The 25,295-nt window shown below is 35.8% G+C and overlaps 2 protein-coding genes across 2 annotated transcripts in view; one reads left to right on the forward strand and one right to left on the reverse strand.

The window, feature by feature from the left end:
- Nucleotides 1-1,272: 1,272 nt before the first annotated feature.
- LOC115442439 (RING finger protein 121) lies at nucleotides 1,273-12,220 on the reverse strand. The gene is made up of 8 exons (XM_030167468.2): nucleotides 11,991-12,220; nucleotides 11,876-11,910; nucleotides 10,123-10,264; nucleotides 9,453-9,607; nucleotides 8,688-8,916; nucleotides 8,173-8,275; nucleotides 7,227-7,359; nucleotides 1,273-5,801 (listed from the first exon to the last, which is right to left on the reverse strand). The coding sequence occupies exons 1-8, from the start codon at nucleotides 12,021-12,023 to the stop codon at nucleotides 5,681-5,683; spliced, it is 951 nt and encodes a 316-aa protein (XP_030023328.1). The 5' UTR covers nucleotides 12,024-12,220; the 3' UTR covers nucleotides 1,273-5,680.
- A 414-nt stretch (nucleotides 12,221-12,634) lies between these two features.
- The window catches only part of LOC115442435 (protein cramped), a 37,447-nt gene continuing 24,786 nt past the window's right edge, over nucleotides 12,635-25,295 (forward strand). The window contains exons 1-2 of the mRNA XM_030167464.2: nucleotides 12,635-12,777; nucleotides 13,828-13,901. Of these exons, the coding sequence (XP_030023324.2) occupies nucleotides 12,765-12,777; nucleotides 13,828-13,901 (87 nt within the window). The 5' untranslated portion in view covers nucleotides 12,635-12,764. The remainder of the gene's footprint in view (nucleotides 12,778-13,827; nucleotides 13,902-25,295) is intronic.

Raw genomic sequence — 25,295 nt, forward strand, 5'->3', positions numbered from 1 at the left:
AGTTAGAGAAAATTGAAAGATGAGGCAGACATTTGTCCTGAACAATGCAAGTTCAAGTGTCTACGAGCAATATATGAAACAAGATAACAATAAAGCACTGTATTAAAAAATCTAAAAACCCGATCATTAATGAAAATCTGGATCTAAATTAAATTTAAGGCGACATTATACATAAAATAAAAAGAAATTATTTAGCTTACTAACCTTTTTTGCTGCCATCTAATGTAAGTTCTGTTGATTTTATTGGTAAAAAATCCATTGAAGATGTTGATGGAACATCTGAAATGATAATCAGAAATTAAATAAGATAATCAAAAAAAGAGTTGTCATGGGGTAATTACATTGTCATTATAACAAATATTTAAGTTTTCTCTAGTTTTGGTACTAGCCTTCACTTACTTTTCATTAAAGTAGATAATCTGCTTTACAGACATAATTTAAAAAAATATTGTATTTGTAAATAAAGTCAATCTGGCAATAAAATAAGTTTTTCAATGGGCAAATAAGCTAGATCCTCATTTCCTGCCATTTTTACCCATTCTTTACACCTGAAAGTAAAAATATCGACAATGTAAATATTCTGTTTCCCAACACTATTTCCCTGATTTAAAACTTTCAAAAACTAATTTATTAGAGAAAAAAACTAAGATTAAGAATGAAAATCAAAACAAAGATCTGTTAAATAAAGAAATTCCAACTTACCGACGTTCATCTAGAGGAAATCTAGCTATAAAATAACGTTTTATGCCATCTTTACGCTCCGATCTCAAACCACATATTACACATTTTCTATAAGCCATTCTTATAAATAAAATGTTCTGAATAACGCTAAATCCGAATAAACACTTTGAAACACCTATTTGCAGTAATACACTTGGTAAATGAACACTTTTTCACCTAAAAAATATGATACCGCCGGTAATATTTGATTGACACATAGCGCATAGACAATGATTCGAATGACATTGTGGGTGAGAGTGAGGAACACTAAGAAAGTGAGCGAGACAAATATAGTCACCATTAAAATTTGGTCTCGTTTCATACATTTATTTTTTACTATGAAGTTGCGACAGACTGGCCTTTATAAGTTGTTATCAACTCGTTAGGGCTTATACAGACAGATAATCTTATGCGAAGCGCGAGAATTAAAAGTACGCAGATTAGTTGCGTTTGAAGCGGATCTTCCATCAGCTTTTTAAAAAGGTGTGCTTTTAAGCGGAAGTACATCTTTATTTTTTGTAGATCTATCAAGATAGAAAATAATACACCATATTTACTATACATTTATATTTTATATAAAAATAATACTTAACATTTAACGCATATTTCGCACGCTTAGCTCGATGATCGGCAGATACCGTATCATTAATTCAGGGTTCGATTCCCCGCACAATACACGACCTTGTTCAGATGAAATGAATACACGCGAAAACATGTCGTTACAATATATGCTAAATAAGTGAAGAATTACAAGAATTATGTAATGCGGTTTGTACTGGGGTAACATCAAAGACCACCCGGTGTATAGCCAACAACACCAGCATATACCTGTTATTTTCTCTTAATTTTCACGCATCACGCAAACAGCTATACTTTGATAAACAATTCTGATATTAAATCTAATAATATTGAAAAACTCCACTTTAACTACTACAAAAATTAAATAGTGCACCAAACTAATAAAAATATAGGTTGGTATAAATAAAAGGCAAAATAGAACAATTAAAAAAAGCACGCGATTTAAATCTTTCAAATAGCAATTATCAAGTTTGTCTCAAATGAACAAGGCTTTACGTGGTCACATTGGTCAAATACATTACACAACATTTAGGCCCAATTCAGACGACGCGGTTAACGCGCGTTGGCTCTTCGCGGAATGGTAAAAACGCGCGTCAGCACGACATTAGAACATTTACAACCAGTTACTTCATGAACTCTAAAACAAGGTCTTATTAGCAAGAAAATTTGCTGAGCTTGATTTTCTGCAAATTTAGAAACTTGGAGGAGTTGCGGGGCATGAGTATGGAATATATGGAATACCGCTACTGTAAATTTGGAAGTATTTGCGCAATATAATGCTGTAAGAACTTGCTGATCTAAACTCAGCTTTGAAGTAAAAACCATAAGAGTTTCCACAACACAAGCGTCATGACTTAGACAAAAATGAGTGTTACTTTGACTGCTACTGTTAATGAAGTAACTGGCTATTAGTGCAGAATTCGATACGCGGGACAACGCGCGTTAACTCCCATCGTCTGAAAGCGCTCTTAATTATTTACACAAAACAAAATTAAATATTCATAACAATTTTTACACTAAACCAATGATCACTCGCAATTTTAAACATATAAATGCATGATAATATATCAAAATAGGATTTCAATAATATTTTTCGTATAATGACTAGGTACTCATAGTTAACAATGAAGATTTCCTAGCTACGTTTAGTCGTACTAAATTGAGGATCTAAAACCACTTATAGCTGGTTTTTTCAATGAATTTTCTCCCCCTTAGTAGGTTGTGAAGGAAAACATCGTGAGGAAACCTGCATACCCGAGAAATTTTCTATACGAATTTTCGAGGGCGTGTGAAGTCTACCAATCCGCACTAGGCCAGCGTGGTGGACTAAGGCCTAATCCCTCTCAGTAGTAGAGGACGTCCGTGCCCAACAGTGGGATAGTATATATTACAAGGCTGATATTATTTTATTTTTTATATTATTATTTACCAGGTTGTGGGCCCGGCTTTCACTACATATTTTCGGACGATTTAGGGAGCTTATAGAGAAAACTCAAAATTAATTGCAACCCATGATCACTTCTGATCTTTAAAGACAATGATAATCACTATAGGGGTAGACAGCTTTCAAATTAAGGGAGAGTCCAAATATTACATTTTGATACAGGGAAGGAGGGACAGTGGAAATTTCATATACTCAGTCCCAATAATACAACTACTGCCTATATATGCAGGGGTGGGGAGCATTCGGTACCTTTGCCAATTTCCCATCAGGTAACCCATCAGCTCATTCGCCCGCTCTACTTTGTAAAATGAACAGCTGAACGGATTTGAATGAGATTTCATACGAATACCTCGTCTTGAATTTTCTATATTGGCTGTTTTATTGCGGAAAAGTGCGCAATGGGATCATGATACCTGCAAACGTCTTTAACGGAGGCTAAGTTACAGACAACATCCGGTTTTCATATTTTTTATAACTCAATACATTTGTTTTTAAGAGCTATTTCATTACATTTTCTTAAGAGCTATTTCATTACCTAGATTATAAAACTAATTTAATTTGATAGCCTTTGTCAGATTTCCTTTTTGGATGGGTTGCCAGTGACAAATTGTACATTTTCCCCGCTCTCTGGTATAAAAAAAAGGTATTATGATAGTTAAATTTGAATACTAGATTTTCCTGTTTTAAACGTACTGGCAAGATTGCAAAAAAAAATAGCAGGGAATTTAATATATTCCGGCACGTTTCGCTGCCATTAGACGTGAAATATTGCAAATAAAATTATTAAAAATATGTTTTATACTTAATTTTAAAATAATACAACACATTTACAAGATTAACAAGCTTCAGTATTCCGGGCACAGACTTGGAACAAGGTTAATGGGGGTTGCGTACCCAATACTACTTCATCTAGTTATATTCGTAAAATAGCTTACCGTGATTAGAATTAAAATCAAAGAAAAGTCTGTTACTTCTTTTACAAAAAAGGATTTCATAATATAAATTGTTATTTCTACCCTGTTGGATCTCTGCTTCATTCGCAACGATAGATAAAGTGATTAAACAAGATGACAGAAGCTACAAAATGTGCTAATTACAACATCGTACGTTAATTAGGTAGAAAATTTTTGATAAAAAAAATAATGACAGTGGATTAAAATATTAAATAATGAACTCAGATGAATATGTGCCTGCAGGCCTTGAAAACGAAATAGCTGTTGGAGAGGTGAATCGACCTAGTCAGTACAAAAATATACCATATATAATTTGGTACCGCGCAAAATAGCTAAAAATTAGAAAAATCTATACAATACTGAACACCTCATGTTTCATGATGGCGAGCGCATTGGAATATCAAACAATATTTTGTAATTTAAGGTATTGAACCGTGTTTCTACTGTTTATGGGCGGTCGTATCGCTTACCATCAGGCGAACGGCAAGCTCGTTTCATCATTCAAAGCAATAGAAAAAAACAGTTTTAGAAAACACCATATCAATTTCCAAATCCGTGCCGATGTAAGCGGTCGCTGGAGCACAGTACTTATGTTTTGTACTACTAACCGCCACTTTCAATAAGTAGTTCCAAACTTTTTCGATCTATCTCACAAATGGACCAATCAGAACAAAGCTTTTTTGACGTGCGCACAAATGAGTTATAGTGATTGGTTCATTCTGGGATTGAAGATTGAGATTGGGATCATTTAGGGGGCGTCCATAAACTACGTGAGGTGTTTTTTTTTAAATTTCATATTTGCCGAGACGTCCCCTCTCTCCAACGTAAGATTAGATGAGATTTGACTCGATTCCCTTCCCCCTTAAAAATCTCACGTAATTTATGGACGCGCCCTTATTTAAAACTGCTGTAAGTAGCATACTGCTTGGTCTGTAAAACTAGTGAAGAGATAACTCGCAAGCCGTTGTACGTTTTGTATTAAAACTAATAAATATTTATATATTAAACATTGTTCTGAAATAACGTCAATGCGTTGTGTTTTTACATTAAAAAATATTTTATTATGTTTTTCAATCATGTTTTGTCTATTTCATTTATATGCAATTGTAACAATATTCTATGTAGGCACATTATGGAATAATAACTATGGATAAGGTTTTTATTCGAAAAAGAAATAGTATTGTAATTTTTTTTTAAGATATTTCGAAATGATTTGAGGTCCAGAAAGAGATAGATGCGTATGCTTCATGTTAACCAACTAAACTTGCACGGTCCAAAACTGAAGAATAGATCGTGCACTATCAATATAAAATTTTATAAGAGTGAAAGAAAAATACAATACACTGATTGCTCAAAACACTGATAGTTTGTATTATTAAAATATTTAAAAACAGAACATCCTGTGTAACACTATGTAACCACCCTGTATAAACACAACACACTACGATTACTCGAACGAGTCGTTCGCGGAAATGTTAACAAATATCCATCCGTTTTTCAAACAGTTCCTTTTATACTAGACTGGCAATAGATCAATATTGAAATATTAATGCAAAACTATCGAAAAAAATCTGTATTATTTCGTAACAAACATTAATTCAATTATAATATAATTATTTATACCTCTAAAACAGGACAGAATTAAATATTTTTTGTTTCGCAATAATACACATCATTTTCTATAGTATACCATAAATTAATTTGACCTTTTTGTTGATTGGTTCATTCTATACTGGTCCATAGATATTTACTGTTGCCACAGAAGAAACCACTGTATACGCAACAGAATTACACCAAATCATAGACATAAGTAACTGATGAATTAGTATACATCTTTACTATTTTGCAACTTTTAAAAACACGATTACACATTTGTTCACACTTCAAAGCCGAAAACAGTAGATATTTGTTCACATTTCACTTTACAGTTCATTTTACACCATTTCTCTAACTACACGAGGCATCGAACCCGCACCTAATTCCACTATTCCAGTCCGAAGATCCAGTTGATGCCCTGCGCGAGGAACAGGATGAGCGGCTGCCACGCCACCAGCCACCGGATCCAGTCTAGCAGCTGCCCGTAGAAGATGTGCGGCCGGTCCCATCTGAACTTGGTTAAGGATTACTATAAAAAACTTAGAAGCGGCGATAGCCTAGTTGGGTGTGGAACGGACTGCCAAGACGAATATCCGCAGGTGCAAATCCCAAGGGCACACACCTCTGACTTTTCTAAAAAATTATGTGTGTATTCTTTGTGAATTTATCGTTCGCTTTAAAGGTGAAGGAAAACATCGTGAGGAAACCTGCACATTTGAGAAGTTTTCTATAGGAATTTCGAAGGTGTGTGAAGTCTACCAATCCGCACTAGGCCAGCGTGGTGGACTAAGGCCTAATCTCTCTCAGTAGTAGAGGAGGCCCGTGCTCAGCAGTGGGCAAGTATATAATACAGGGCTGATATTATTATTATTATAAATATGTACTTGGTTTTACGCCTTATTACCTCTTCAGGAGTAGATAGAAGTGTCAGATGTGTCACCAGCTAACGATCTACCTTTTATTTTGCCAGCATTTTGTGCATCGCGCCTATCATTAGCCGTTTATGTAATTAGTATGAAAGCAATTATCATCCGCGTCGCGTGTACTCAAGCTAGTATCTTATTATATTTAGCTATTATCCATTCATCCACACCACCATTGGACATTATTAAATATTATAATAAGCTAATATCTTTTACTAAACTGCATAAGACATCGACATTTTATTAGCAAGGTTTTTTTTTCAGATATTAGAATGAGAAAACGGGGAAACATTTCTCCTAATAGCAAGCAACACAACTGCACATAAGTAGCAAAACTATCCTGAACTTGTATAACCTAGATCCTTTTTATAGAAATCCGACGTCAAGTTGAGCAGTATTTGACTGCGGTGTCGAAACAATGACCTGTCCAGCAGTGCTGCACACCACGTACGACACGTGTTGTCTTGCACTGGCGTTATGCTGCACAATGCGAGTGAGTGAGACGGCATTAAGTATACTCCAGTTGTATGCTAGCCGTACCCGCGTTATCTGAGCCGGAATAATTTTGTAAAATTACCGAATCGAATTCCATTGATGCCATGCACGCATTTATCCAATACGGCGCGGCAAAGCTAGTTCCTAATGGGCAGTTTTATAATAAATGTATAGCTAGCAAATTAATGCAATTCGAGTCTATTCCAAGAGGCGCGCCTATTCTACGCTAGTTATAACTAATCCTTTGTTTTCATACAGGCACCACAAAGTGACTCCTCTGCATCTCATTCTAAGTGGAGTGGTTCAATAAAATACCGAATGATGAGAGATGATTACCCCTCGACAGTCGACACAATTATGCCGGCCTGTTAGACACTTACGTGGGCCACTATGGCGGATTTTAACACCTTGTGTACGGTGGTCGCTATCTGGGCAGATATAAAATATATCCTACCACCAGCATGCAATATAAGACATGACATCTATTGGAATTTTTGAAGATATTTAAAAGGATACGGGTTGGTGATCATGCGCTTGAGGTCCACCTTCTCCTTGCAGTAGGGGCAGGTCTGCTTCTTGCCCACGATGCACCAGCCCCGGATGCAGAACTCGTGGAACACGTGACCGCACGCCAGCTTGTATGTGTTCTCTGGAAAAATAAATTAAATTCATCTTCATATCCACACCACACCAGGCTGAAAAGGCACAGTGTTTACTCACTAGCAAAAACATTCATTTGAATTGGACAGCATATGATAGAAAGAGTTCTCACTGGAGACTTGTTCTAAAGGCCCAATACAGACAACAATATAATATTACGGTCAACAGCGTGGCTCATTATGTTAAAGATCGCCACGGTGCAGAAAGAGAAAAAAAAATCTTAATATCCAACTCTAAGAATGCCTCAGTGGTGTAGTTGTAATGCATGCGCGACACGGCAGCGCTCTGATGTCCTGGGTTCGAATGCTGGGAAAAGGGATATTTGGTTTTTCTGCTCGGCATCAGCCTGGAGTCAGGAATAAGTGCCCGATATGGTGATAGGCTCGCCCCCTATCACATCGTGGAACACACTTGGTCAGAAGTAGGTGCCCTGGTTGTGCCTCTTTATACCCCTGCAGGGATAAATGTGTGATGTGTGCTTGTTTATTTTATTTTTTAATATCCAACAATGCATAGTACCATTGCTACATTATATATATATATATATTTTTTTTATCTGAGACAAAATTACAAGTCGTAATGTGACAAAAGAAAATAATCATTTTATTTTTATGTATTTTATTTTATTATTTATATTAATCCTCAATAACCGTAGACACCATACAAATATGAAGCGAACAAGGACCAACTGGCAACTCAAACTCCTCACTACCTACCAAGGCATAGAATCCAAGCATAATATGTCAATGCTCACTATTATTTAGTAGTGGAAAAAATATACAAAAATACCCTGTCAACTTACCTAACACCCCCTGCTCGTGTATATCGACGAGCAGTTGGTTGCCGCAGACCGCACACACGTTGCTCTCCAGCTGTCGCGTCGGCATGCCCTCTTGAGTATAGTACTACAACAATCATAAATAACACAACTTATACACATATACAGACTTTTTTGTCACATCTTTTTTGGAGGCACGCTAATTCCATAATGTTTTGTACCGCCCTTCCCTACGTACCTTTTAATGGCAATTTTTCGATATTTTCGAAATTTCCTTTAGGGACATAGTGCCCCTTCCCCCGCGTGCTCCCATAAAAAAAGCCTTGCACATATACAGTAATATAGATTGTTTTGTGGTACACCAAAAAGGATTTATTGAAAAAATACTAATATATACTTTTACCATTTAAAACTACCCCAAACTTAAAATACCCCAACAATAAAAATACAGTCTCACTTCCTCCACATACGAATTCTTCAATACTTATTATAAAAATATGATTGAAATACCCCAATATATATAACAATTTCAAACTCACCCCAATCGAAGCAGCCATTTTGTCCGTGCAATACTCGGCCACGTCACGTCCGAGGACACCGAAGTATAGCCCATAGAACAACATCATCAGCGCGACGTCCATCCAAGCCTGGGGCTTATGGTTGAATATCAAGTTGACCCCGAAGAACGTCATCATCATTATTATATACCCTATGACGCCGATGAAGCAGCTCGCTATGTATATTAAGTAGAACCACTTATACACTAACCTGTGGAGAAAATTAATATAATAGTTTGTGAAATAGTTTTGCATGTATACTATCTATCTCTAAGGTGTAAGTCTGCGGCTGGAGTTTGGAATAATGCCTAGTAAATAACAAGGGGGAGCATTTGGTGACAGTGGATGGTATTGTATTAATTCTTTCGCACTGACATGCCTAAGATGCCTGCCTTATGAAGAGGGGTGGACTATGCATCAAATAGTGGACCTGTAGAGGTGACTTATATAATAAAAGTAGCTCTGCTATAGACCCTTTACCTCCTTTTAGACACCATTCAAAAACACAACTACTATGTGAATAAAAACTACCTATAGTGAAATAAAAAAAAAATTCAACACCACTTGTAACTCACTTCATACCATTGATACTAATTATACCAGTAAAGTTACTCTACTACACCATACAAGTGGAGTAAACTCCAATAAAATATTCTAGCAGCAATAAGTTCACTCGACAATCTGTAGAAGTATATTCTCGTCTAATTTCTTCTCATTCTGCTTAGAGTAGTCAACCAGTATAGTTACCTAGGCGTGGTGACCGCCATGGGTCTGTACGTGGACTTCCTGATGACGAGCGCGGTGAGCAACGTGAATATGCTCCAAATGACAATGAACCTCCACCACTGGTTCTTGGCGCTCATGATCACAGGAAACGACCACATCGCCACCATTGTAAATAGCTGCAACAGTATTAGATTTAAACAACTACCATGTCATCCCAGGTAAGTCTCTTGTATACGAGAGTTGGTATCACACAATATTTGTGACATCAAGCAGTAATGTGCGTGCGTTCTGATGTTCCAGTTTGAAAGAGATTATCGAATAGTGGACATGACATGGCTTCACATTTTGTCTTAGGATAAGCGCAGTGCAAATCCGCGCCGCGGTTTGTAATTCCAAGTATTATTTTTATTAATTACTTTTTAGGGAAGGTAACAACATCATATGTTAAGATTATGTCGCTTTATATGTCCATTCTGATCGGCGCTTACGCACTTCCCCTCATATTTAGGCGTGAGGCAGTTACTATTAGGCAAGCAAAAACAAATGTTTCTATGATTTGCAAATATTTGTCTCACATTACTTTTGTGGAAATAAGTCTTATCAGTCTGTATGTTACAATGGTTCAAAGATTATTTTTATTTTTGGAAAGGATTTACATAAAAATAGTTCCTTTATATGATTTAGTACTCACGGCGTAAGATCTGTAGTGTCGTTTCTTCCACTCGATGACGACAAACTGCGCCACGACGAGGGTCACGATGAGTATCAGTACCATAGTTGTGTGCATCGACTCGTGGCCCTTGTGCAGCTCGTGCATCTTCTGATGGTCGTACCTACAATCACCATCATTTAATGGTTTACAGTACACACTACGACACTCCACAATTATGTACCTACCATTGTAAAACATGTGACAATTAAAAAGTGCAACAAATTGAATTAATATAGAAAGCAGTTATCAGGTACTATGTAAATTCGGATATGATACAAAACTAGTATGTCATGTGTAATGGAAAGTAAAAAAATGTCTACACTGCATGCTGTTAGGACAGTATGAGTGATTGAGACAATATAAGTACTACAATATTAAACATATAGGTATCTTTGATTCATAGCTAAGTATTCCTACTCAAGTAATGTTAGTTTGTTTCCATCTCTGGATAATGAGTTAGTTTATTAATAATATTATCAGGTTGACTGCCATGGTGGCATAGGGTATAGTGCGTACGCAGTACGAATACGACTATAACACTGAGGTCCTGAGTTCGAATTCTAGGTAAGGCAAAAATAACTGTAACTGGGTTTTTCCATCTTAAAAATTGCTCAGTTGCAGCTTGGAGTTAGAAAAATGTTGGAGTAATACCCTATGCCTCGGAAAGCATGTAAAGCCTTTGGTCCTGTGCCTGCCTGTACATAAAAATAAATTATAACTATATATTACAGATGACAAAAAAACATTTTGAATAAGCAAAAAAAAATAACAAGGAAGGAAAAGTAGCAAAATTGGTCATAATTTAAAGTAGAATTGAAAGTTGTAAACAGCAAACATATTTTTAGTAAAATTTATCATATATTTAACTATATCTCAGTATATATGTTACTATGGTAGTGAAACATTTGATATTTTATTAAAAGATTTAATTTTTTTAAATTGGATGAGCAAGATGAACAAAACATAGGCATTAAGTTGTTTCCTTATATTACTAATCCATAGGTATTTTCTGGTAACTATACTATCATTTCTACTGTTGCAAAGCGTTTTCTCTGAGCTAATAGTAAGCAGAGAATGGTTTTAATATAATATATAATTACTGACTAAATATTATAATAAAATTTTTACAACAAAGTCATTTAAAGAAAATTACTGATATCCTTTGTGGAGAAATGTGTGATATATATATATGATACATTAATATTCAACTGATGATTTATTATGTATTCTATAAAGCTTGGTTTTCTTCTTTAATGTACAATTACTTTGTTTGTATACATATTATGTCTCATTACTACTTGTTATATTTTGTTTTTTAGAGAGAGGTGAAGTCTCGCAAAAGTTGTAACCAATTTTTCAGAAAATCCATAACCATAACCGCTCCATCAGGAGTCTATGACTGAGAAGAAAATATATTGTTTACACAAAAATAAAAAAAATATTACTAAAAACAGCTAGTCCCGGGGAAGGATAAATTAGTGAACCTTCAAACCATATAAAAACCATCATTTAACTTTAGATTTCACGGTGAAGAACCATGTGTATGCCATCATATCTTTAACAACATACGAATTTAGTAAGGAAGATATAGACTTTAACGAATATAATAATATAAATGTTGATTATTAGTGATAATAAATTTCTCAGTATATAGAAAATAATCAGATAACAATAAAAAATGAAACAAGTTCAATATTCACTCTAAGTATATATTAAAACAGAATTATCTCACCTCATTTTCTCTTCCGCCGTCAATTCCTCGTATGTCTACACAGATAGAGCACGTATGTTATTAGAAAATAAATAGAATATTAAAATACGGCTTGAACAAAACGAATTTTAAATACCTTGTTAGGGTCGACTGGTTTGTGGAGATCCATGGTTGTACTTATGTTACACTAAAAGCACAAATCGTCGGTCACTCTATCACTATATTAATTAAATAAATGCATTAATTTAATTATAATATTCGGTAAATTATTAATACGACATCATTCTATCAAGGACCGTGCCGGAGGAGGTCTTGTTCCATGTTACAGATATATGAAGTATGAATATTTACTTTAATATAGATGTTCTATCGCTGCCACAGTCTTTTATGTTATATATTTATCTCATATTTATGTTAATAATACAGACATTTTTGATTTGGAACAAGTAACGTCAATTTGACAATAGAGGTAGAGATGTCCATTGTACTTAATTATTAAAAATGTACAGTAGAGTAGGTAGAAGTACTTACTCTAAGAATGTCCCACAATAAAGACTAAAGCTTAGTGATCAAAGAGAAAATTTGGATTTTTTGATTCGTATCCGCTATTATTCTTACTTGTCATTGGTGAAATTATCGATACATCAACGGTGGAAGCCATAACTTAAAAGAAGAAGAAGAAGAAAGAGAATAATAGCGCTGTACATAAAATATCGACTATAATGTTGATACTATAGATTAGGTAATCGATATGTAATAGTATCTTTTTATCTGTGCAGCCTGTGATTTGTGAACTTAGCGGCAAAAGCCAAAATGTCAGTGTTTGTTATTTTGTGAAAATAAATAAGTTTATCTTAGTTTTTAAGTGTAAATTAATTTTGAAAAGTGTTCACGGATTCCGATATCCATAATGCCAAACAAAGGTATAGATTATGTACAATTTGAATCTTTAAAAGAGCAAGAAATATAATAGCAAAACATTTATCTATTGCGATTCCATTAACTATAATTAAGTAATTATTGTAAGAAAAGTTACACGAATGGAGGAATAGGATTAAATTCTGATCATGCCTAAGAGTTAATAAACATTATGAAATATTGTAGCTTGAAATATTCTGATTAGAAACTAGCCTTTGTTGTGTTATATCGGTTTAGGACAAATTTGTGCTTACAAAATGAATATCTCAGTAATCTGATTGTTTGAATCTTTGCCTTTTACCTGACTCATGTTACTAATCGCAAAAGACGCTAAACCTATGAAATGAGTTCGTTTACAAGTTTAATATCATGATAGTAAATCAGTTTTAGTTACAACATTATTCCCTTTTTTAATCAGCTCAGACCACCTTAGCACTTTAACATGTATTCGAATTGGAATATTATAATGACCAATCTATTAATATTGCTTTAATTCTATAACAATTGTGTCTGGCAGAGTGCTGTATATGACTATATTAGTAGTGGAAAAGTTATGGTGAATTATAAACAAACAAACCATAGGTATAAATAACGAATACTTTTCTAAGTTAAGATGCTAAATCATTACATTCTGTGGAGATATCTCCTTACATATGTTCACCCTAAGACAGGGGTGGCGAACCTTTCTTAGCTAAAATGCCAATATTAAGAATTAAATAATAATGTACCAGTATCATATCATCCAGGACAGGTCTTTTCTATCCAAGTTCCACTTTTTAGCTACTTTGTTATGTCAAAAACAATCAATGTCCACACAATGTTTTTGGTTGAGATATAGACATGCCTAAATTATTTTGTCTCATGCTGCCACTGGTTTGCGTGCCAATGATTGGCCATCCCTGCCCTAAGAGAAGATTTTAATGTCGAGAGAATAGGAGTCAGTTTTGAAAAATTATAAATTAACCCACATTTAAAGAGCTCCCTGGTATTTTCTTTTTTTGTAGTAGAATAAACCATAATATACTCTACCAATGTTCCTATATTTAACATTTCAGAAGGCAGTAAAGTTCAAAGTGCTGAAACTAAGGTTCCACAGACAACATCTGTTAGTGCACTGCCAAAAACAAAGGTAAGTTAATATAAACTTGAGGTACTGCATTAATCTACTCTTTATAAAAATAGTATTTAGGCTAGAAAGTGACATTTACACTTTTGTTCCTTCCTAGCTTTTGCATGCGACTCAGGCTGGATAAAAAGTTATTCCTGAATAAAAAATTTCCTGCCATAAAAAGTGCACTCAGAAGTAAAGATAATAATTAGTTTAATAGTCCCGAAGATTAGAGTGTTCAAACATACTCTTTACGTTTGTATATTAGTATTTAATACAAATATACAAAGCAAAAAAATAGGTGGTTTTTTAAAAATCTATTCTGAAATAAATCATGCATCCTCAACCCAACCAACAATCAAAAAATAAAACACACACATAACTGTCACTATAATATTTATTGTACATGTTGTCAATCAGTTTTATGAGAGGTTTGTTCAGGAGCCTCCCCACATCTTTGGCGAATACAAAGTCGAGGTGGTTGAACTTGGGCCATGAGCAGCCCGGCCGCATCTCTTCCAACACTCCATTCTTTTTTAACGTTTCCGCTAGCCTCATTATTTGCTGTGAAAATAGAAAGAGTAAATATGATTTGTACGGTCCAAATTTGACACAAAACAAAAATAATGTAATAGATGATAATGTCTTGATTTATAAGCTAGAAATTACTGAAATTTAAGTATGTTTGAATTATGTTATATTATTAATGAAAGAATTTCTGGACTTATCATACAAAAGGCTAAATTTTGTCTCACTTCCTATTAGATCATGGATCATAATGGGCAGCCGTAACAAACGCGGGGTTCCGAAGGGTAGATATTTGTTTAGGCATTTTTCTTTGCGACCCCTGTCAGTGGCTGTCGGACTCAACAAGTGCGAAGCCCGAGCGGAAACAAACAGCCCACGATTACAACAATTTCGTTTGTAAGTTGTTTTGGTAAACAAGACTGGTGACCTAAAAAAATTCTTCAGATGGAGACGCGAGGTCCTAGGTAATGGCCCAGTTCGTCCGCCACCTTCCCCCTCCTAAGGCTGCCACTGATTGTACACCATTTATTTAAATTCTTTGCTGTTGGCTATAATTTAGCCGCCCCACCCGTTATAGCGACCGTCCCACACAATGTGTTAGAGCCGTCATAGATACTTACATAAATGTAGCGTTCTGATATCAGTGTTTATACCTAGTTCACACAGCCCAGCATAAATGTATCGACTAGCGAGGGATATTCTGATGACTACAGTCGTGATCCACTTACCGTCATTTGTAGTGGAGCCATTTTGCCGTACTATTATGATTATTACTAGTTTTTGCCCAAATTTTAAAAGCAACATCATTCATTTAAACACAATACCCTTACATGTTTTTCAGTGAGCTGATCATTCTCTCCATACAGCAGTGTGACGGGCACTTTCACGTTGTTTAGGTTGTACGGACGTACACAGCCCCACAGGCCATCTTCCCATGATGTGAATTCACCTGAAAGAACAAATAATATATCATGTTCATAAAACTTTAATATCAGTGTCTGTAAATGGTGGACCACCCAGAAAGTTGAGTAAAGCAGGGCACGGACTACACTACTTTACGCTAATTTCTATATCCTTCATACTCAAATACCTACTAGAAGGCGGCTGAAACAGGCCAAGCAATGATGCTTACTTCTTGATACCCGCATTCTAGAGGTGAATATCCAGTTGACTTCAATACATGGCAGATCTATGTACTATTTTCTTTAATATAAATAAAATTGTAGTTCATCCCACTTACCAGTAATGGCAATTTTTCCGAAATGCTGCAGCTGTCGCCACGATGCCGGTTGCATCCTCGATATTATTGTGGATTGCATTTCCTGCAAATAAACAAAACATTATTATTACATAGCGAGATTATTTCTACTATACATAAGTGAGCAATCCTTTGTGGATTTATATATGAAGTAGAAAGAAATATGTCGTACCAAGTCATTCTGCTCGTAGTCTTCTCCGACTATAGAGAAAATGATTGAGGAGCACATGTCCTGTTGAGGGTACTTGAAGTTGCACACGTTTTCCACTAGAAATTTGATCAGCTCAGGCTGCAGCGTCGCAGATATCATGCCTCGAGACTGCATGGTCCTCTGTGAATGAATAATGACCCAAGGTTTAAATTGTGGAATCTACTCAATGCTCTAAACATAAGGTACTTGGGCTGTGAACTATTAGGTTAAATTCACAGGTCAGTAACTAAAGGTTGTGATGTCGATTCGGAAAACACAGGACTAAATTGTTTGGGGTTTGATTTTGTGTCCGATATAGAGAATAGAATCATCTCCAGTGAGATCATCTAGGATGTTACCTCGGAAATTAAGGGACAATTAAAAGCTTAAATGTAAAATCAATAAAATTATGATGTTCGAATTCAGAATTGGCCCTTCCCTCCACAGCAAAACAGGAATTCAAGCAGCTAAGAAATCATTAACTTTATGTGCGTATAAGCGGCGATAGCCTAGTTGGGTGTGGAACGGACTGCGAAGACGAATGTCCACAGGTTCAAAACCCAAGGGCACACACCTCTGACTTTTCTACAATCATGAGTGTATTCTTTGTGATTTTATCGTTCGCTTTAACGGTGAAGGAAAACATCGTGAGGAAACCTGCATATCTGAGAAGTTCTCTATAGGAATTTCGAAGGTGTGTAAAGTCTACCAATCCGCACTAGGCCAGCGTGGTGGACTAAGGCCTAATCCCCTCTCTGTAGTAGAGGAGGCCCGTGCTCAGCAGTGGGCAAGTATACAATACAGGGCTGATATTATTATTATTATTATTATGTGCCTATTACGACTGAAAATAGTCTTCGAACAGCCAGTATAATTGTGACAAGTGGCCACGCTATCTATGACTGTTTTTGGTCAATCAATTCTCTATCTGGACGTCACTTCATTATCAAGTGCAGTGAAGTCCACTATACCCGTATAAAAAGCCTGGAGAAGATACACTTACAGGAACATCAACAGTCTTCAACAGCAGCAGGGCTAGTTGCTTGATGTTGTCCAGGTAGACTGCCGGGGCCAGGGCAAAGAACGAGGTCACTTTGTCGTTGTATTCCGGTCGCAGCGCCATCATGGTGAAGAAGCTCGTGGTGCCCATGGAGTAGCCTAAGTACGTGACTTTCTGCAAGCCTGTCACGTTGAGGATGTGGTCTATCATGACCGGGATGTCCAGCTTTCCATGCTCGTGGAAACTGAAATTTAGGTCGCTGATTTAGTGAAGTAGAATTTGGTCGGTGATCAGTGCGGGTTGTTATATCAATGTGCTAATTGAATGACAGGTAACAAGCTATTGGAAATATTTCTGACGACTTTCCTATGCTATGTCAATGACGCTTTTAGGTGTTTTGGAACTTTTCCATTTGTTGCTTGTTTATATCTATCAAGAGAATAATACAATGCTAATATGCTATTTATTAATATGTATATGTTCGTTTTTCCTAATTACCTGAATTCCCAAAAATCTGGGTTATTTCGCGTGAGGTTTTGGTGCGAGGTATAGTAGTTGCCGCGCAGGTTACCAAGCCACACGTCGTACCCTGCATCCGCTAGCAAATATCCTGGGAAAATTATCATGACTGTTTTATAACTTATTTAAAAAAGTTTCATAAACTTTAATACATATATTATTATTAAATTGAACTTAATGAAATTTTTGAATAATAAAATTTTCATTATTTTCTTACTTAGATATTTTTATTAATTTCTTCTCACATCTTACAATATCAGATGCATGTGGTTGCTTATTGGTTTACTACTCTCAATAAACAAACATAGCTCTCCTGCATTTCGGTAATAACCTACCAAGACTCCTCTGGGGTCCCATGATGATGAAATCCCCGCTGCTGCCGAGAAGCCCGTGAATGACCAGCACGGCTCTCTTGCCTTTCCCTGTAGGACTAGTGCGCCGTGGCGTCCGCCTCCCGGCCGGTATTCTGTGCATCTGCAGGATGTACCCATCTTCCGTGACCACGCGATGCCTCTCAACTGGATAGCCCGATGAGGAGATTAGTTTCGGCTGCGGAAAAAGAAAATTATAATTTAATATAGTTTACTGCTACAATCTTACCCTCTTATTCATAGACGTTATTTATCTAAGGACGGAGCATTGCTGTGATAACAAGTCTGTTTGTTCAGCTTTGGTTATCTGATAGCCAACTAGATTCAAGTTGTATCTCAATATTAGCCAATCACAACGGACCTATATCTACGCACTGCGAAGGCTGTCATGGCGTCAGCACCGAGAAACAGACTTGTTATCACAGCAATGCTCCGACCTTAGATAAAAAACGTCTATGAATAAGGGGGTTAGTCTCCATTCCTACTTATGGATCATTTCATCCACGAAAACGCGCCCCACCATTGCATGTGTTGTACTTCTAAAGCATAAAGTTTTCTCGTCGTCTAACTATTCGATATTTGCTTCCTACTTATATACCAAGGTGTATATAAAAACTATGTTTTGATATTGAAATTAAACAAATTTTCGGATTCTATCGCGGTTTTAGTAATTTATTTTCTCCCGACGTTTCGAAGACTTTGCAGCCTTGCCCCCCCGTGACCAAGAAGAATCCGAAAATTAGTTTAATTTCAATTTTTAACATTCGCGTAAACATAAGAAATCATTATGTTTTGAAAGTCATCCACGTGCCGTCCGTAATCGCTTTGAATGATCATCGATGAACAATTTACACCATAATGAATAGGTAATACGGCAAATTGTTATCGAGTTTCATTATAATCGACGATAAGCAAGTGAATACGGCGTGAGTCGTTAGATGGTAATTGATCCTAGAAGTTAGTAGAGCAATAAGTATATTAGATTTTTTTATACGTGCATGACAAAGTGACGCCACTGCGCCTGATGGTCTGGAGTGGGGTCCAATAGAATGTAGACTGACGAGAGATGATTACCCCTCGACAGTCGACACAATTAGTAAAAAAGATGCGATAGCCTAGTTAGTTGTGGAACGGACTGCCGAGACGAATGTCCGCAGGTTGAAATCCTAAGGACACACACCACAGAATTTTCTAAAAAAATATGTGTGTAATCTTTGTGCATTATCGCTTGCTTTAACGGTGAAGAAAAACATCGTGAGGAAACCTGCATACCTAAGAAATTCTCTGTTAGGAATTTTCGAGGGTGTGTGAAGTCTACCAATCTGCACTAGGCCTATTCAATTATGTCGGGTTGGTTAAAACGTATCCTACCACCAGCAAAATGTAATTTGCTTGTGGTAGGATATTTGCATCCATACAAGTATTACTGTACATAAGGTATTAAACCCGCCATAGTGGTCCAGGTAAGTGTGTTGCGTTCCGGTATCAGCCTGTGTATGTTGGGCTTCAAATATCCCGGCGTAATTGTGATGTAGCGAGACTTGTGAGGGATAATCATCTCTCGTTATCGTTTATTTATTTATTTACTTTTTATTATACAAAACCAGAAAAAAAACGATACAAAGAAGAAAAGAGAGACAAGAGGCACATGTACACAAATGGCGGTCTTATCGCTCTAGGCAATGTCTCCCAGACAACCATGGGATGGTTATAAAACGAGAAATAGAAAGAGAGGGTGGTGCAGTGGATTATATTATATTAGGTTACTCTCAAATGTATGACGTCCTTTTCCGCTACCCGTTTAAAAATGCCTACGTGAGTAGAGCACAAACCGTAGCACGAACCGTATGGTCTACACAGTTATGTCATTAATTTTATTATGTTTAATTATTTCTATCATTATATTTATTGCACTCGTTACGCTATTCTACTGCTTAGTGATTGATATTCGTGATTAAGTTATTCTGTTATTATTGCATGATTCCTTGCATAACATGTTAGGGCTAAATGACAGTTTCGATGGCTTGAACATATGCGCGATTATTTTCGATTATACTTATATGGACATCGCCCAATGCTACTGAAGTACGAGGTTTAAATCCAGGTGGAACGCCCATCTCTGTTTATCATTCATTTGAGGTCTCATTCATCGGACTACGAGAGGTTGTAGAAGAGGCGACTCTTTCGAGAGTTGCAGTTGTATGCGCATGCGCCGGTCTTACAAAAAATATAGTGAGAGAAGCATGGCGGAATCCTAGTGGGCAAGTCGGCTTAAAGAACCTGATGCTGCAAGAAAATAATAAAAAAAGATCGAACGAATGAATAAAAAACGATGTACAAAGTGCATTCTCAAACATAATTCTACATTTACAAACATAATTTGCATAATTTTCATTGTCATCGACTGACATTAATCATTGCATTGATCGAGTCGAAGAGACAGTGTAGCCACGATCGAGATAATTTGACAAAGACATTAGGCATATTTTGGTATGCAATATTTTATTTTATTTTAATGAAGTATTTTACCAGTTATTAGCAATGACGGGCTTTGACCAATAACCTTAGTGTGGTGACATTAGTGTAGTAACATAGGTACGTTTAACACTGTCAAACTAAAAAGTTTACTTAGCCTAAATTTTATTGCATTAGCATATTTTAATTTTTATATTACAAGGGTGACGACTTAAAAGTATGAGCATAAGGAAAATGCTTAGTTTCAAAATCACACACTTAAATGTTATTTATTTATTGTATACATTTGCAATGGAAAATGTAAAGGAAAACAAACAATTTGGTATTTGGTAATTTTAAAGGACCTTTCCTGTTATCTAAAGATCTTTATATTACCTATTGAGATATGTATAATAACTATTATTTTCATTAAAGCTTACAATTTACTAGTGCAAATATAGTACAGGTTTTTATATTCCCGTATTTTGTCAAATATCCTTTGTATTTTTTTTTATCCCTGTTTTGACTTTTTACCCCAAATAATTTCAGAAAAACTTTTATTCTCTATATAATAATTTTCTTCCGACGCTTCAAAGACTACAGCCTTCGTGGTCACGGGGTGGACTTAAGTGTTGGTCATCCGCAAAGTCAAAGTTACAATATCTACCTACATGTTACACAAAATAATAGCTTTTGGTGGTCCGATCTACACAGAATGAGCTCACAGTGTCTTGAAGTCAGCAGTCGGTTTTATTTTAATGTATAACATTCGCGTAAACATAGAAAATCATTTACGTTTGTTTCTTTGTCCAACATGTTTTGTCAGCCTCAAATGGACAATAGGAAGTAGAGTAGCAAAATCCCTCAGTGGGGGACAGTGCCACGAAATCTTTTCCATTCTCCTCACTGGAAGACAGTGCAACATATTTCTTACTTTATTTACCAGGGAAGAATATCGCATATCACAGAACTAATGACTCTAAAACTATGTCTTATTGCTTTATGTATAAAAATAGGAAAGATTTATCTTATAAATCCACTTACCAAATCACATTTCCAGATAACCAGGCCAGTCTAAAAATGTATGCTGTTTGCATTATATAATTAGTTTTAGTTTTAATTTGTCTTTTTGTAAAATATCAACATTGCGTACTAATTTGTGAGCGTTGTGTACTCCTATAACTGGTACACACATCAGAATGTGACTTTACTACTTTTATGTTATTAACAAGAAATGTGTGTACTGTTGGAGAACCATATTTAAATAAATAAATAAATAACTAAGCATGTGTTACTGTCTCCTTGTATTTAATATCTAGGGTTATTAGGACGGGCTTTATTGCATTCGAAAGAATTCGTTGGTCAAAAAAATTTAGGGGACAACGAGAATAGACGTAGAAAAAGACAATCGATTACCTTAATCTCTGGATTATAAGTGTTTGGCTAAAACTATAACGCGTCCTTAAAAATAAAGAGAATCAAAATTGTTCGCATTTCCTTCTTCGCATAAGAAAGTTCTGCAAGACCCTACACTAGAGAATCAAAATGGAATAAGTAAGCTCTGCATGACCCTGAACTGCCTTTTAGAAGACACCTCCCATAGGATCCAGTAACTAATCTGGCTGTTATATCCTTCAAACAACAAAGGGCTTACACTGCTGCTTTGCGGCTAAAAGACTGTCTACTGTGTCTGTGTCCGTCTACTCAAGAAATCGGTACCTATTATAAATCGCTATTAATTTTTTTACCTCTTATTTATATTGTGTTTAAAATTGCATAAGTATGCAAGCAACGTCACAGCAATAGCCATGTTTATCGTGACAATAAACTGAATAATTCTTTTGTCGCCGACTGATTTGAATACAACACGAACTACATTCGTATGGAATACTAAAATTTTATTAAATAATGTGATTATTCAAGGTAAAACTATATCAACGGCAAACAATTATTTTGATCCCATCAGATGAGTATCTTTCTGGGTATAGTTGGGTGCGCGTGCGCACCCCGCGACCTACGACATAAGGAAGAAAATGAAAATCGTTGCAAGTTTTAGTCGAAGAGCAGGATAAAATTCCGTAAAGGCATTTTCCCGCGTTAATAAGGTATACAGGAAAGTATAGATTATAATACAAAAAAAAAGCGATAAAATCCGAAGAATAGATTTATTTCATAGTATAGATATCATAATTAGTAGGTATATCTTTATTGTAATTTTTTTTGGAATAATTGTTTTAGTAAATTTCGAATACTTATTTCCACATTCCGTACTTAATGAAATACTTATAATAAAGAAGGAATCATCTCTATTATAGAAAAAATGGTCGTTGTTGCAAATATTTTTCGACGTTAAGTATGCGACGAGCTTTAAGCAGTACCCAGGGACGTACTCACTTCCTGACCCCCCACGTCGCGATCGCCACATCTCACATCTCCAAGGCCATCTCGTAATGGCCATAAAGGTAAACAATGGCGAGGGACCATTCGAGACACGCGCGTTGTTATGTCACGGCGCGCGTGCGAATCCTAAATTCATATTTACATCACGCTCGTACGTTTATATGCGTTCTCTCGCATCGTGAATTGATTATTATTTCCTAGTTATTTTAATAGATATTTTTGGACAAAGGGGCTATGGTTTTAATACAAGCTTACGTCTTACGCTGCCAGTGGGTAGGCAGAGGTGCTTAGTTTAACTGCCGCATACTTTTCGTTTTATGTAATTGAAAACCAATATATCATAAACAACGCAACGTTTCTCTTTAGTCGATAGTATTTATTTAATTCATTGAAACGGCCACTAAGCACAATTATATTTGGACTACCCTGTTCTTATCATCGGTTCCAGGGGAATCACTGCCTAGCCAGGGTAAAAAATAATGGACGTAAGACTAGGTATACTGGGTTTGTGTTACAGCAAACCACATGAGATTTCCGTATAAGAATTATTGTGATTTATAAACGGTGCAAAGTGATTTAACAATAAAATTGTAATCCGCGGGGACGTTACAATGAAACGCAATTTAACCATTGTGTCTCCTAAGATGTTATCTTCAATATAATGTTTATGCAATTTGTACATTCTGCGCATTACTACAATATGTTAATGTTATAAATTACTTGGTACGCGTAATTATGTTTTGGTAACCCTTCCTTCTATCTGAAAGTTTCCTCTGTAATAGAGTTCTGCAGGGTAATGCGTCTATCCAAATTTTAGATCGATTTTATTTTATTAATTCAAAATATATTCGGTTTTGATTTAGTTGGAATTTGAACATTAGTAGAATAGTAATATTGCAGAATTCTAAGTAATCAATGCAATATGTATCAATAATACCGCTAGAATGCGAACCTCTATAGCTTGTATTCACACAAAAACAGAGTAAACGGCAATCTCATTTGAAAGTAACAAATAAGAATCGAATATCTGGCAACTGTACGAAAATAACTAGCTAGATCAGGCCAGTTAGATAGGTATGTACGATAATACATATATACCAATGACCCAAAGGTCCCAGGTTCGAATCCAAGGTCAGGCAACACGTGTTTAGGGCTTTGACACAATTAGCCTAGAATTGAATAATCAGAGGGGATTAACATCATAAAGGCAGGCGATAAAAAAAATACATGCTGCCATTAAATTCTTCAGACGTAAAAAATATCCCGTCGACTCTACATTGGAGTAGAAGGACATAAGGACGATTATTATCATAACTGATCGTATTAGTATTTGTAAGGATTTCTTCAGCCGTATTGCATCATTTTATTGATGATGAGCGATTATGGATTATTTTTTTCGATACTAATTGTTACGTGCGGGTCAAAATACTGATTGACATTAATATGACAGGGGATTTTGATATTTGTTATTGTGGAGATAAGATTTTTTTTTTCAAGAAGGAAACAAACAGTTCGTCTATGTGTATGTACGTCTGCCCCTAGTAATACTACCCAGATATTCTTCTAATTGCAAAGCACTTATCCGCTCGTCATCTTAAGACATTTGGTGCAATGACGGATGTTCATAAAATCCGATTCCCGTCGGCTTCCCTTTCGTAATTTATGTAAAATCTAATTATTATTAGAATGATTTCTAGATCGCATTTATGCATATTAGTACCTATATTATCCTGTGTCGGGTTTTTTTTCGGAAAAATTCCACCCTTCGCCCCTGATTTGGTGTCATGTTTAATCTTGTCCCCTGGCTCGTTATGGTAATGATATTACGATGAAATGTTTTATTTATTTTAAAAATGTGGATGCATGTGGCGCCTCTGCCTTTGCCTTTAAAAGTAAAATAAGTGTTTGTGTTTTATTTATATTGCATACAACATTTTTGCTCGCGGCTTCGCAGCCGTGAAAATGTTTTTTGGGATGACGGTCTCCCTATAAATTTTCTCGAGAATAGCAACATATGTCAAGTCCCAGGACTCAAATTATCACCATACCAAATTTCATCGAAATCAGTTAAGTGATTTTTGAGTATATCACGTTCAAACATACAGACAGACGCGGCGGGAGACTTTATTTAATAATATATAAGTTTATTTTGTATGGCAATTGACAGGCCAATGATCCTGCGCATTTCATCATACATTATATGAAGAAAGCACTGCACAAGTGCAGTGTTTGACACTACTTTTATACTACTTTTATTTTACGAGAGAAAAATAGAATATAGAAATATATTTTACAATATAGTACACTAGTGTCACCGTCCGTAACACAATACCTGCTATATCATAATCATGATGAACCACACGCCATCACGGACCAGACTATAATAACTGTTATAAATTAAAATGAATGTAGCGTATGCAAAGAAAATACTTGGTATATGACAGAGATGCGCACGAACGAATAGTGGTCATTATTACGACTGGGTTAGTTTGACCGGAGTATGTACCAGTATTTTACGTGACCTAATAGATTTGTTATTGTATTTTGAACGAGAATCCTTGGGTTCATCACCTGGAAATATCTAGGCTGGTGAATAGCATGAATGTCTGAACGTTTGAACGACGAAAAGGGCCCATTTTCCCTCAGTAAATAAAGTCAATTAAATAAAGCGGCGATAGCCTAGTTGGTTGTGGAA

The sequence above is a fragment of the Manduca sexta genome, chromosome 7 (genome assembly GCF_014839805.1).
Source record: "Manduca sexta isolate Smith_Timp_Sample1 chromosome 7, JHU_Msex_v1.0, whole genome shotgun sequence".
In the NCBI taxonomy this organism is placed as follows: Eukaryota; Metazoa; Arthropoda; class Insecta; order Lepidoptera; family Sphingidae; genus Manduca; species Manduca sexta.

What these genes read in the sequence shown, in the direction of transcription:
- LOC115442439 (XM_030167468.2), bottom strand. Translation starts at nt 12,023, where the DNA reads ATGGATCTCCACAAACCAGTCGACCCTAACAAG. An exon ending in GACACTACAGATCTTACGCC is followed by an intron (nt 9,608 to 10,122) that starts GTGAGTACTAAA and finishes ATACTGTTGCAG; the next exon opens with CTATTTACAATGGTGGCGAT. An exon ending in ACACGAGCAGGGGGTGTTAG is followed by an intron (nt 7,360 to 8,172) that starts GTAAGTTGACAG and finishes TTATTTTTCCAG; the next exon opens with AGAACACATACAAGCTGGCG.